The following is a 13,249-nucleotide window of genomic DNA, read 5'->3' as shown; positions in this document are numbered from 1 at the left end:
TTTGAATCACATTCTAAACCAACCTGCAAAAGTTGCTGCTGACCTTGCTTATGTGAAACGACCCCTTCGCTTTTGTGACAGTTTCATATTTAATATTTAATATTTAATGTCCTCCGTAAAAACACAAAAAACTCTGACCAATCCCAAGAGCATTCTTTTTACAATCTTGCCTTTATTTCTGAAAATTGAAAGTTTTTGTGAATACAGTCTTCTGGTCTTTTCATAAAAAACTTGCATGATCCACTCTGTGCTTAAGACACAGTTTAACATCACACACAAACACTCACTTTCATGACAAATCACAGGAAATTGAAGCGGAACTCCTCTTGTGCAGGGGCAAAAACGAATTGCTCAGAGTCTTGGTTTTGTCTGTCGGGGACGCATGCATGTGCTGCTGTCCCCTGTGATGTGTGTGTGTCCTGGGGTTTGGCTGTGGTGTGTGTTTTCAGCTCCGCTCTGCGATGGAAGACACCTTTCCCAGTTGGTTTTGGAACGGCACTGACCCGAGCAGAGGTCATTGCTAGGGGAAACAGAACCAGATCCGGAAAGTTCTTAGCAACCACTGTCTATATGAAAACTGTATCTATGACAACAACTGATACAGTTTTAAATAACATGGAAACATATAACTCATTAATTAAGAGCATATACACTGATAACTAAGAGCATAAACATTAATGAGGTAAAGGAAAAGTTTGAACTGCAGGAGTTCCTTACAGGTCTGGCGGGAACTGAGAGAGAGACTCACTAACTCACCTGACTGAATCAGTCTGAACTGTTTCTCTTTCTCCTCTTCCATTTTCTTCCTGTAGTCTCCAGACAAGGCTCTCATTAACTGTCTCTTCTTCACCAGAGGAGCTTTGGGGTTACGCAAGGACCGCAAGGCACACACAGCCTCCTCTTCTACAGCAGAGAGTGACACAACAGACGGCATCCAACAGAGAGAGAGAGAGAGAGAGAGAGAGAGAGAGCTCACTTTAGTACTGTAAATCACAACCAGTACCCAGTTTCACACACATCCACAGTCAGTGCCAGTCTGACATTGACCCTAACATCATAAATCAAATATTCTAGCAGTTATTAGTCATCACACCAGCTCATATCTGAATGTGTGTGAGGGCGAAATCGTTGTAATTTGGCTACACTGACACAAGGAGGCGCAACTCTGTTTTGCTCCATCAGTTCAGAAGAACGCTCTGACCACAGAGTGGAATCAGTAAAACTGTGAGAGAGATTTGGTGAAGAAAACATGAATAATATGCGTAAAGAATGGTTACCAGCTGCACATTTTATACATAGTTGGGGCAGCTCATGGCCTAAGGGCTAGAGAAGCAGGCTTGTGATGTAAAGGTTCAATTCCCAGTCATCCCTGTGTGTGTGCTCACTACTCATGAGTGTACTCAATACTGGTTTAATGCAGAGGTCAAATTCACGGCTCACAGTGTGTGTGTGGGTGTGTGTGTGTGTGTGTGTGTGAGTGTGTGTGTGTGTATGTGTGTGTGTGTGTGTGTGTGTGGTGTGAGTGTGTGTGTGTGTGTGTGTGTGTGTGGTGTGAGTGTGTGTGCGCGATCATGGAGATTTCATGTACTCACTCTGTTTGGGGGTGGATTTGTGGGTCCTCAAACCCAGTTCCAGCTGTTCAATACACCAGTCAATTTCTCTGCCCAGCTGCTGTTCTGGAGTCTAACACACACACACACACACACACACACACACACAGTGCTAAGGAAAAAACTTGTGCAGTGTGAGTTCTCTGAGTTTGTGCAGTGTAAGTTCTCTGAGTTTGTGCAGTGTGAGTTCTCTGAGTTTGTGCAGTGTGAGTTCTCTGAGTTTGTGCAGTGTGAGTTCTCTGAGTTTGTGCAGTGTGAGTTCTCTGAGTTTGTGCAGTGTGAGTTCTCTGAGTTTGTGCAGTGTGAGTTCTCTGAGTTTGTGCAGTGTGAGTTCTCTGAGTTTGTGCAGTGTGAGTTCTCTGAGTTTGTGCAGTGTGAGTTCTCTGAGTTTGTGCAGTGTGAGTTCTCTGAGTTTGTGCAGTGTGAGTTCTCTGAGTTTGTGCAGTGTGAGTTCTCTGAGTTTGTGCAGTGTAAGTTCTCTGAGTTTGTGCAGTGTGAGTTCTCTGAGTTTGTGCAGTGTGAGTTCTCTGAGTTTGTGCAGTGTAAGTTCTCTGAGTTTGTGCAGTGTGAGTTCTCTGAGTTTGTGCAGTGTGAGTTCTCTGAGTTTGTGCAGTGTGAGTTCTCTGAGTTTGTGCAGTGGTTAACTGTGTTTAGTTGTGTCTGTGTGCGTTTCATTACCAGTTCTACGCTCTCCTCTCTGGGCATTTCTGCAGTTTTCATTTTTTGATTCTGCTGTCCATCCTCTCCTCCACCTGCTCCTTTCTTCTTCTTCTTTTTCTTCTTCTTTTCAGATGTGGAGGTCTGCGGCAGCTGCGGAGATCCTGACTGTGACATCCCTGCTTCTCCTTCTGCTTCTCCCTCCTCCCGACTTCCGGTCTCCTCTGCCCCGGTCTGTGACGCACTGGATTCTCCCTCTTTGCCCTCCAGTGTCACAGCTGGGATGTGGAAGTTGAAGGTGAAACCTGAGTCAGATCCTAAATTCTCTCCATTCTGTCCACAGTCGTTTCCTTCATTAATCACCGTCCCCTCTGGCGGGTGGGAGGCCATGTCTTCAGGGAGAAAATTAAAACAGAAGGAGTTATCACTCCGTGTCCAATGGAAATCACCTGTGTCACACACAAACACACAAGATTAAAAGTGCGAACTAGTCTCTTAGCATATTAACTGGGCGGACTGGTATGGGAAAGCGTTCAGACACTTTACCTGTTCCCGTCGTTCTAAGACTCTCCGTCATCATGGATTTTCAGACAGGGACATCAGACTCCCCGCTTTACAGCGATCAATGGGCAGACGAAGGACCATGTATTTTAGCTTTGTTTCGTGATTTAAAATAAAATAAATTCAGTGCGATAGTCGACAGATTGATTATTTCGGAGTCTGATTAGCACTGTATTTGTCTGAAAAGTCTTGTTGAGCCGCCTCTTTTGTGTGCTCTGATTTACGAGCATGTGAGGCTAGCACTACCAGTGGCTAACAATAAAATTACTCCAATGTAATCTTAATACTTAGACCTGAGTAATGACGTCCCTGTCCTACCTCTCACACTTAATTATCAGTCAAAACATTCTTAAAGGGACTCATGTGTTTAGCGGTACGCATGCTATTGTGGTCCTCCTGAAAAATTGCTAAATTAGAACGGTTCCGCTCTTCTTTCACCGTTATATGGCGCGCGCGCGCGCGATGCGTGATTAAACGTTTTTCCACTGAACGTTGTATCCAGATGAACTGATTCAACTTTCTGACACACACACACATGCATACACAGATGCATACTTTATTAGTTCCAGAAGAAAACAGTGTTATTACAGGTGCCTAGACAAACGAGTGACAGGTGACAACAAAAGAAAAAGGACAGTAAAGAAAAAAGCAAGACAGTAAATACAACAGTGGTATTAATAGCAGAACACTATAACATTAGTGTAGACTAGTGAATGAGAGACTTCACGCGAAGCCTATGTATATGAAAGTATATGTGAATGAAATAATTATTAAGATGCGTAGTAAGTTGCCATGTTTTGTGGAACTTCCTCTGGATTGTCCAGGGGAAGGCCAGTAGCACCGGTCCCATCACTGTAGCCCTATTACCAGACAAGATCAGCAATACCTCTCTCTCTCTCCTCCCTGTAGCGTATGAAAGTCGATGATAAAATACATATTCCATATAATCATAATTATATCACATTGTTGTGTATTGTCGTGACAGTGAGAAAAAGAAACTGAATTCATACAGGCAAAGGTATTGCCGCTCTTAAATACTACAGTATCGTAAGATGCACAAACATTTGAAAGTATTCTGAAAATTACGATAAGATAGGGAATGTTTGTGAGGCTGCCTGTTACACTTTACCCATGGTTCGAATTATTACGGGGGCGAGGGGGGGGGGTGGGGGTTCCTGACCCCCCGTAATGACCCGCATAATTATGACTTGGACCCTCCCCAAAAGAGACAATGGGGGGGGGGGGTGTCGAAACATTTATATATCCTATGCTATGTAGTCCTAGAGAAAATTGACCCCTCCCGATTGTCAATGTATAATACGCTAATATGATTGTTGATGGGATAGGATTAGTGTTGCACGTTATGTATTTATTTTTCTGTTTATATGCGTATGGTGTTTTTCTTCATTGTCTTTTTTTAAACCACACATCAGTGAACATCATGATACATGATTTCGTATGAATTTCACAATAGTAACAGTCGGTGTGATACAAACTAAATTGCAGTGGTTTCTTTTCAACCATTCAGAGCGAGCGTAGGCGGGGTTTCGAAAGGATAACGTCACTGCTCTTATAAATTTGAAGCAGTCGCATTCCTTGTGATCGACATCCCTTGTTTTGTGTCGAAGGATTATTTGGAAACAAGTCACGTAAGTTGTCAGTTACTCTGTCGTTTACAACGAGCAGCACTGGTTTGTATTTAATTCTATGATCTTAAAGATGGGTGTTTTGTGACATTTGTTCATATAAATGATTCGTATCTTTTCCTCTTCGACAAAACGTTCTTGTACACGGCGAACTGTTGGGTTTGCTAGCCCACTTAGCAACCAGCTAGTCAGTTATTCAGATAGCTTCAGAAGGAATTGTGTCTGTTCCCTTCTCGTTATTCCACACTTAAATGCCATTCGCGTACGCTGTAATGTTTGTCAGAGTTATAAACTCTATTGCTGTAGTTTTTTTTGGTTAAAATAGTCTGACCGGCTCGATTAATTCGATGGGTCTGAGCGTCGACTCAGACAAAGAAGGATAATTGTTATGTATGCGAGGCCGCCATGTTACAGATACATCCAGCGAATGTTTGAGAGCGGGAAACGTGTGTGATTCATGTCGCGTAATGGTGGCCAGAACAGTTCGCATACGCTCGTTCCGTTCAATTGTAAACATAACCTGTTCTGACTCATCAGTTTACGATTTGTATGTTTATATAAATACACCTTTCCGTTAGTCGCTCACAGTCAACGATGGCAATCAAACTAGAGGGCAACTGAATCCCATTAATGCTTAAACGCTATACGCGTGTATTTGTCTGTCTCCGTCAAGTGAAGCTGGGGTGACAGCTTTCTCTCAGTCCCCAGTGATACATGTTTGCCTTTCGGTTTAAGGATGCCTACATTTCCATCCTGCTCATACGTATTTTAAATGTATTAGGTTTTTTCAGCTAGTGTGTATTTTGGAGAAGCAGCCCTCTGTTTGTACTGGTTTCGAGTGCATCTCTGGGTTGTTAAGTTGCGGTTGTCATGGCGTTTTCTCGGAAACGTAAGACTGTATATGGATGGCGTGTCTGCGTGTCGGTCAGATGTGGGGGAGGGTTATGAGAATAGTAAGGCGCTGATTATATAACTACGCGTGGGGACGATTTGTACGCCCGAAGTCTTACGCGCTGATAATAAAGCTGTGCAGTAGTTTTATTTTTGTTTATTTATTCGTTTCAGATTTTTTTGTTTTTTTTAGAAATCTAATTTTTTTTTCCCCCGTTGTATATCAGTGAAAACGGTGAGACGTTAGAAGTGCCATGGCACGTACCAAGCAGACCGCCCGTAAATCCACCGGAGGCAAAGCCCCGAGAAAGCAGCTGGCCACCAAGGCGGCCCGTAAGAGTGCGCCCTCCACCGGTGGTGTGAAGAAACCGCACAGATACCGGTAAGCGTGCAGCTCCACTCACCCAACTCGGTCAATATCACCAGAGACTGATCTGTCCATGCTGAGATCGGGAAATGCCCGCCAGCAGGTTTAATGTTACTTGATATTTGTGTGTTGCATGAAAAATTACTGAAATATTTGTTTATTGAGACAAGACTCTAGTCACTCGAGTTAATCACAGTCTAAAGTTTTATGTACAGAATTAACGTTTTTTTGCCCCCATGGTGGTTTCAGTCCGGGTACTGTGGCCCTGCGTGAGATCCGGCGGTACCAAAAGTCCACGGAGTTGCTGATCCGGAAGCTTCCATTCCAGCGCCTGGTTCGAGAAATCGCTCAAGACTTCAAAACAGACCTGCGTTTCCAGAGTGCTGCTATTGGTGCCCTACAGGTCAGCCTATCACCCAACATCCCAACACTACACTGTTTCTCACACAGTCAGTGAACCCAACATCCCAACATCCCGCTGTTTCTCACACTGTCAGTGCACCCAACATCCCAACACTACACTGTTTCTCACACAGTCAGTGCACCCAACACCCCAACATCCCGCTGTTTCTCACACAGTCAGTGCACCCAACACCCCAACATCCCGCTGTTTCTCACACAGTCAGTGCACCCAACACCCCAACATCCCGCTGTTTCTCACACAGTCAGTGCACCCAACATCCCGCTGTTTCTCACACAGTCAGTGCACCCAACATCCCGCTGTTTCTCACACAGTCAGTGCACCCAACACCCCAACATCCCGCTGTTTCTCACACAGTCAGTGCACCCAACATCCCAACATCCCGCTGTTTCTCACACAGTCAGTGCACCCAACATCCCAACACTACACTGTTTCTCACACAGTCAGTGCACCCAACATCCCAACACTACACTGTTTCTCACACAGTCAGTGCACCCAACATCCCAACACTACACTGTTTCTCACACAGTCAGTGCACCCAACATCCCGCTGTTTCTCACACAGTCAGTGCACCCAACATCCCAACACTACACTGTTTCTCACACAGTCAGTGCACCCAACACCCCAACATCCCGCTGTTTCTCACACAGTCAGTGCAGCGACACTTTGTTTTGTCTATTTAGTTTAGTGTCTGTGTTGAGGGATGGGCAGTTGAAGGAGTCAAACAGTCAAATGAAAATGCAAAGTTTGTGCTGAGGTACTGGAGCGGCTGTGATGTGGTTCGGTTTAGGGTTCAGCTTCACTCTCCTGATGTGAAAATGGCTTCAGTCAGTTTCACTAGCAGCTGCTGACTCAGCTTTGTAATCAAAGAGACTTATTTCACTGGTTGGCCTAATGACTGGGTTAATGGGCCAGTGTCTGTGGTGACTGGTACGCGCAGTCATGAAACATGTGGCGTGGCTGATGTTTTTCTCTCTTTCTCTCATGTCTTGTGTGTCTGTGTCTGTGTGTGTGTGTAGGAGGCCAGTGAGGCGTACTTGGTGGGTTTGTTTGAAGACACCAACCTGTGCGCCATCCACGCCAAGCGCGTCACCATCATGCCCAAGGACATACAGCTGGCACGGCGAATCAGAGGGGAGCGTGCTTAGAAACCACGCCCCCATTGTATTACTCCAACCTTTTTCCCGTCTCTGGGGAGGGTGGGAGGGGGTAGGGGCTGGGGTCTTTAAAATCTCAACTACAAATGCTTGTGTTGTAGTTTTTAATTTTTTGTAATGTTTTGTGGTAGTTAAGAGGGGAATGTGGGTTGGGGGGACAGTGTGTGGTTCTTCAGTGCTAACAGTAGGGGGAGAATTTCACCAGAACATTCCGCGGGAGAATCCACTCAGGGGTTTTAAAAGTTTGTATTTTAGACTTTTTTTATTTTATTTTTTTCCCTTGGTATATAAGTCTATACCTCTGGCTCTGTGCTGTAGTCTGCATGCTACTCAGTCAAATTAGAACTTGTCATTTATTACTATTATAATTTTCCCTCTTCCATCGTGGCCATTTTGGTTGTAAATAAACTTTCCACTACCTCACACTGGCATCGGGGTGTTAATCCTGTGTTTCATGGTTTCCCTGTGTCCTCTGACATGAATGGACAACACGCCTGAGTTAAGACCAAAAGTTCGTTTCGTGTCAAACGTAATTCAGATTTTAATGCCGTTACCCAACATGCTGTGACTTGTTTTAGGCCACAGACAGCTGTGACTCTTCACTACATCTGTTATGACTGTACTCCTGATACAACTCTCACTCTCTCCTGCTAACACACACACGCGCCTCAGTTAACTGTTCACACAACAGGACAACCGGGGGGTGTTCCAGAGAGCAGGTTCAGTGAAAACTCAGTAAGTAGTAAACTTCCTAATAGAAGAGTCCCACGGCTTTGTTTTGCTAGGAGAATGAAGCCATCGTGCTCTTCTATTAGGAGGTTTACTACTTATGCTGTTAACTGAGTTTCCACTAAACCCGCTTTCTGGAACACCCCCCACATTTTTACTGCTCAGTTCCTACAGAATCAGTACAATAAACAAGAGTTCGTTTTGAGTGAAGACGCAGTTGACCCTGTTCCCAGGGGCAATGGGAACGCATCTCTCTGAAATCTGGAAACAAAAACGGACGGATGATACAATTATAAATCCGTCTTTACTCTTCACACCTTGTTTTTTTGAGTTCACTTAACTTTCCTGTTGGTGTGTTTTCTAGAAGTAATAAATAAACATTCAAAAATCCTAACTCCATCTAAGTCGGGGATTTTTTGTCCTTCAGTTTCTCCTGGTCTTCGTCGGAAAGTAGGCCTGGTAAGTGTTCGTAAAGTTCGCGCTTCAGAGTAGTGTCGATTTCAGACTCCTCTCGGAACATGCACCACAGGACAAAAGCGACTCCGAACAAGCTTATAGGCAAAACCTTCCACCACGGCCGCTGAAACTTGCTCCCCAGGGAACGGTCCACGTTCCACGTCCGGTGACTGGCCTGGCTGGTGGAAAATTTAATGGGTTTGGACATTTCTTCATTATCCTCCTCATCTTCTCCTTTCGTTTTGCCGGACTGTGCGGAGAGCTGCGATGTGACCGAAAGCGGCCGTAGAGAGTTCAGTCCCCTGAGAGATGCAGAGAAAGAGAGAGAGGAAAGCTTACTTTTGTTGACAATAATGTGTATCGGAAGGTTATCTAGATCCAAATCCTCTAACAAAATGGTTCCAGTCCGTTCTATCCACATTAATGTGTTTCATCAGTACCCTCTTTAATGGGAATATGTTCTGCAGACGATATTTATTCACAACAGTATGATGCGGCTTTCCCAAATAGGAAAATGAAAACGAAACATTAACATCCCCACGCGATGGCAGCAAAAGACACTCTTAACACTTTCAACGCCGTTACAGCGACATCTATGATCACATTCAGCCTTTGTCAACCCACCAACTCTGTCTTCAGAAAACTTCTGTCTTTCACAAACACATTTGTTATAAGTTCAAGGTTGAGGTTTAAATAGACACTGGTCCGATGATGCTCTTGTGTGATAAGCGACTGTAAACAGCGGGAAAAGAGATGGATAGTCATATGACCTCTTGCTTATCTGGATTTACACTAATTTTAATAATTTATTTGTACCATCTTTACCGATGTTTCAAGGATTCTCGCGTATTTTCAGACTGACGTCACTGCACCTTACATCACACAGCCTGTGATGTAATCATACAATCAGTGATGAAAAACCACACCGCGACTTTTGTGATTCAAGCCTCATAATTTGATAGTATATTTCTTATTATACTCAAGATTAACGAAGACACACGTATTCAAACCATAGCAACATGTTAAGAGACCGGCGTTCACAAACAAGACCCCCATGCATCTCTCACTGCACTAAGCTCAATCTTTTCATGATACTCCTGTAAAATCACGAAGCTCGAATACAAGAGCACAATGTACGAGAGTATCATACGTATAAAAAAGGACGTACTCACTCTCCAAAGAATTTATCTCTTCAGTTTACAACGACGATTAGACGGGGTTAGCATACTGGGTGCGTGCTACAGTTTAAAGAACAAAACACACACACACTCTCTCTCTCTCACTGTATTTACCTTAAATTCACCAGTCCTCCATTCAGAAAAATGCAGCGACACAGAGAATAACGTGTCAAGTTGTCAAAGACACGTCGTCCTACTTTTGACATCTTAGTGTCTTTTTACCTCCCTCTGCCAAGGCTGTCTCAGGTCATATAACACATGATGTGCAACCATCAATGTCGCTCGGGCAGGAACTATTGAAGCTACAAAATTGTCGTCCCCCCACCGTTTAGCCGTTTAGGTGATAAAAACTTTATTCATTTAAAATCTGCAGGTGAAAATAAACAACGATAACGATGGACTAAGGGTTGAAAAGATCAACGCAAAAACCCTCCTGTTCAACCATCTTATTTATGTATGTATCACGAAACGGTTTCAATAGTTATTCTTGTGGTAAACCTAATGTCTTAGTTTTAAAAAGGATTCAATCTCAGTGTAAACTAATACTGTCCGCCGTAAATGTCAGCAATGGCTAAATGTTACTTTTTAAATTTTTAAATTAAATTGATTATTAGAGATGGAGTTACACAAAACTTGTGACGAAACTGCCCCAGTGTAGCACTTTTACTACAACGGTATGTGTAACTGTAAAATAATTCCTGACAAGTGGTTTCATATTTCGGATGAGAGGACCACAGCGGTTCCAGAGCACTGTGAATCGTGCCGTAAGTTCTCCTTTGAGGCTTTATTCAAGGATTAACAAGAAACATCTAATCAACTTTTTGCTAAACACATTTTGAAATGAAACGATCGAAGTAGCATAGCAAACGCTAGATAGTGTTAACCTATGAGCTTCTCTGACTCTTCGCAAAAACAGCACGTGTTTTTTTTTGTCCGGAGTAATAATCATACATTCCTTTTTAATGTGAGTTACGGTACTAAATTGCTTACGTATGTAGTCGGTCGTTTCATACCATGCTGTTGGCATGTTATACTAAACTGTACATACGCCTCCAACTAGGAACCAGTTTGTTGCCATGGCGAAGAGTCAGGCATGCGACCCGGGACTGGAGAGAAGTCCAGACGGGAGAAAAAGTCACAAAACGATCAAACCTGAAATAACGGAAAATTGCGCAAAAGACGGATTAAACGGCAAGAAGGAAAAGAAGCGGAAGAAGGTTGTTAAAGAGGTGTGTGTGTGTGCGCGCGCGCGCGCGAGAGAGAGAGAGAGAGGGAGAGAGAGAGAGTGATTTGATGTAATTTGTTTGTGTATGTGCGCATCTGCAGGGCAGTATGGTCTCTGTTCCTGATATTAACATCAGTGAGGTGAAGCCGAAAAGAGCCAGAGATCAGACGACAACAGACAGAGACATAGAGGACGCGGAGAGCCCAGGAGGAATGGACAGAGCAGAAAAAACACAGAAAAAACAAAAAAGGAAGAGAAGTAAAGCCAGTGTGAGTTACTGTAATGTGTATGACTGCAGATGTGTGTGTGTGTACATGGAGAGATGCTGTATATATGTTTGTGTGTATGTACAGTTAAAGCCAAAATTATTCATACCCATGCCAAATTTGGATTCATAGCGAATTTTTATTTGAGCAATAGGTTTCATCTGGCTGGAAGTGACATGTTAATGGTAGATTTGAACTATTTCTATGTTTTTTTTTGTTTTTGTTTTTTTTTTCAAATTTTTACTAAAAATGCCACATCCAAAATTATTCATACCCCTTGGAATTGTCGCAAATTTTTGAGAAAATGCAAGTTCCTATACCATTCCAAATGGTCCTGGTAATTTCTACCATGTTCTAGACCATTCTAATCAACTGTAGAGAACTACTGCATGAGCTGTTCTCCATTTAGTCAGTTACTAGTCAATGGCAAGTCATGACTAAAACCTAAGCACTAAGACCTCCAGATGCACCTTGTGGCTGCTCACAAGACTGGGAAACGCTATAAAGCCATATCCAAGTGTTTTCAAGGGCCAGTGGCCACAGTGCAAAGCATAAATTAGTACAAGGTACAAGGAGTTCCACACTGTGAAAAATCTCAAAGGGCGGAGGGTAGGAGGCCAACAGTGACCCCTGCTCTGGCAAGAATGGCAGTGTGAGAGGCCAAGTGGAATCCAAGGATCACCACCAAGGCCACCCTGATGAATCTGAGTAATACTGGCACCAGCATCTCAAGGTGGACACTCCAGTGCACACTGCACGAGGCTGGTCTCCATGGACGCCGACCAAGGAGCACTCTACTTCTCCAAGACAGAAGAGAGGAAAGCTTTTGATCGTCAGTTCTGTGGTCCGATGACCAAAAGCTTTCTTCTTTGTCCAGGTGAGCTTCAGCAGAGGCAGGGTGAGCTTTTCTCTACCTGTCTGTGAGAAGTGGAGTCGATGTCCATGGAAGCCACCATGCTGCAGAATGCTCTAGAACATGGTAGAAATCACCAGGACCGTTTGGAATGATATGGAATCTTGCATTTTCTTAAAAATGTGTGACAATTTGAAGGGGTATGAATAATTTTGGATGTGGCATTTTTAGTAAAAATGTAAAAAAACAACAACATACTTAAATACTTAAAATCGATCATTAACATCTCTGACACAATGTCTCACTGTCTTTTGTCACTTGTTTATGCCATTTCCAGACAGATGAAGCCTATTGGTCAAATAAAAATTCACTATGAATCCAAATTTGGCATGGGTATGAATAATTTGGGGCTTAGCTGTATATATATTTACCACTAAACACTTTCACATTGTCAGTAAAAGCAGCTTTAAATTTATTATAAATATGGTATAACATCTGTAACATTTTAGCTTATGCTTTGAGGAGAAAGGCCACTAGGTGGTGCCAAAACAGGTGTTTGATATGAGACCAGTTTCATGGGCCAGTGGCGTGATGCAGTCCTCTCTGACCACACATATTAATGTACAGTACTTAGATTTTAATCCGCAAACAAAATATCCTTCTTGGTGTGAGCGATGAGGTTACGTTGCCATGGAAACTTGGGTTTGTGCGTCGGGCCTGCCCTGAGAGTTAAGAGTGTGTTCTAAGGTTGTGTATTATAGACACACCTCTGTTTACATTTCCACTGACTGGAGCACAGAGTTTCCTCAGACAGAGCCACTGTAGTCCGATGACCTGTCACACACACACAGTCTCTGCTCACCAGGCTCTGTCGCCCTCTCCCCTCTCATTCTCTCACACTCTCCTCTTTCATTCTCTCCGTCCCGCGGGTGTGTCCTCCCTCCCGCCGTCGTCCTGTTCGGGCAGGAGTGTGTGTGTGTGTGTGAGGTGAGACAGTGTGCGTGATGTTTGATAAAAATCCGGAGTTTGCGTCGGAATGTTTTTCCCAGAAGGCTGTAGACCAGCGGGTTCAGGCAGCTGTTGGCACAGGCAGCCAGTGTCACAATGTGTCCCGTCAACGGGTAACGTTGCCACAGCGTCCTGTTTCCGCGGCGACGCGGACCTTCTGTCACCCCGCGCAGCAGGTTCACGCCCACAAACACGTTTTCGGGAAGCCAGCAGACAAAAAACAC

The 13,249-nt window shown here is 43.9% G+C and overlaps 5 protein-coding genes across 6 annotated transcripts in view; 2 read left to right on the top strand and 3 right to left on the bottom strand.

The window, feature by feature from the left end:
* Positions 1 to 197: 197 nt before the first annotated feature.
* c3h8orf33 (chromosome 3 C8orf33 homolog) lies at positions 198 to 3,174 on the bottom strand. Of its 2 annotated transcripts, none has more exons than XM_030770290.1 (5): positions 2,814 to 3,174; positions 2,289 to 2,716; positions 1,593 to 1,683; positions 757 to 903; positions 198 to 520 (listed from the first exon to the last, which is right to left on the bottom strand). In XM_030770290.1, exons 1-5 carry the CDS (start codon positions 2,845 to 2,847, stop codon positions 300 to 302), a joined length of 921 nt encoding a protein of 306 aa, XP_030626150.1. In that variant the 5' UTR covers positions 2,848 to 3,174; the 3' UTR covers positions 198 to 299. The 2 variants fall into 2 exon arrangements, with proteins under 2 accessions (XP_030626150.1, XP_030626152.1); XM_030770292.1 differs by having other exon boundaries at positions 2,289 to 2,659.
* Positions 3,175 to 4,424: 1,250 nt separating this feature from the next.
* h3f3d (H3 histone, family 3D) lies at positions 4,425 to 7,733 on the top strand. Its single transcript, XM_030770295.1, has 4 exons — positions 4,425 to 4,477; positions 5,593 to 5,747; positions 5,982 to 6,135; positions 7,173 to 7,733. Exons 2-4 carry the CDS (start codon positions 5,620 to 5,622, stop codon positions 7,299 to 7,301), a joined length of 411 nt encoding a protein of 136 aa, XP_030626155.1. The 5' UTR covers positions 4,425 to 4,477; positions 5,593 to 5,619; the 3' UTR covers positions 7,302 to 7,733.
* A 447-nt stretch (positions 7,734 to 8,180) lies between these two features.
* Positions 8,181 to 9,907, bottom strand: uqcc4 (ubiquinol-cytochrome c reductase complex assembly factor 4). The gene is made up of 2 exons (XM_030770294.1): positions 9,788 to 9,907; positions 8,181 to 8,797 (listed from the first exon to the last, which is right to left on the bottom strand). Exons 1-2 carry the CDS (start codon positions 9,877 to 9,879, stop codon positions 8,440 to 8,442), a joined length of 450 nt encoding a protein of 149 aa, XP_030626154.1. The 5' UTR covers positions 9,880 to 9,907; the 3' UTR covers positions 8,181 to 8,439.
* Positions 9,908 to 10,378: 471 nt separating this feature from the next.
* Positions 10,379 to 13,249, top strand: part of chlsn (cholesin) — an 8,974-nt gene continuing 6,103 nt past the window's right edge. The window contains exons 1-3 of the mRNA XM_030770293.1: positions 10,379 to 10,437; positions 10,734 to 10,902; positions 11,000 to 11,167. Coding sequence (XP_030626153.1) covers positions 10,750 to 10,902; positions 11,000 to 11,167 — 321 coding nt within the window. The 5' untranslated portion in view covers positions 10,379 to 10,437; positions 10,734 to 10,749. The remainder of the gene's footprint in view (positions 10,438 to 10,733; positions 10,903 to 10,999; positions 11,168 to 13,249) is intronic.
* LOC115807694 (G-protein coupled estrogen receptor 1-like) overlaps positions 12,824 to 13,249 on the bottom strand; it is a 1,197-nt gene continuing 771 nt past the window's right edge. The window contains exon 1 of the mRNA XM_030768805.1: positions 12,824 to 13,249. This exon is cut by the window's right edge and continues 771 nt beyond it. Coding sequence (XP_030624665.1) covers positions 12,824 to 13,249 — 426 coding nt within the window.

This window comes from Chanos chanos, chromosome 3 (assembly GCF_902362185.1).
Source record: "Chanos chanos chromosome 3, fChaCha1.1, whole genome shotgun sequence".
In the NCBI taxonomy this organism is placed as follows: Eukaryota; Metazoa; Chordata; class Actinopteri; order Gonorynchiformes; family Chanidae; genus Chanos; species Chanos chanos.
Note: the sequence above shows the minus strand (reverse complement) of the source record. Positions and strands in the feature narration are given on the sequence as shown.

Coding starts and splice junctions, on each gene's coding strand:
- c3h8orf33 (XM_030770290.1), bottom strand. CDS start 2,847: ATGATGACGGAGAGTCTTAGAACGACGGGAACAG. Junction 2,717..2,813: donor TCTTAGAACGACGGGAACAG/GTAAAGTGTCTG, acceptor TGTGTGACACAG/GTGATTTCCATTGGACACGG. Junction 904..1,592: donor CAAATCCACCCCCAAACAGA/GTGAGTACATGA, acceptor TCTCTGCTGTAG/AAGAGGAGGCTGTGTGTGCC.
- h3f3d (XM_030770295.1), top strand. CDS start 5,620: ATGGCACGTACCAAGCAGACCGCCCGTAAATCCACCGGAGGCAAAGCC. Junction 5,748..5,981: donor AAGAAACCGCACAGATACCG/GTAAGCGTGCAG, acceptor TGGTGGTTTCAG/TCCGGGTACTGTGGCCCTGC. Junction 6,136..7,172: donor CTGCTATTGGTGCCCTACAG/GTCAGCCTATCA, acceptor GTGTGTGTGTAG/GAGGCCAGTGAGGCGTACTT.
- uqcc4 (XM_030770294.1), bottom strand. CDS start 9,879: ATGTCAAAAGTAGGACGACGTGTCTTTGACAACTTGACACGTTATTCT. Junction 8,798..9,787: donor GGAGGACTGGTGAATTTAAG/GTAAATACAGTG, acceptor TGCATCTCTCAG/GGGACTGAACTCTCTACGGC.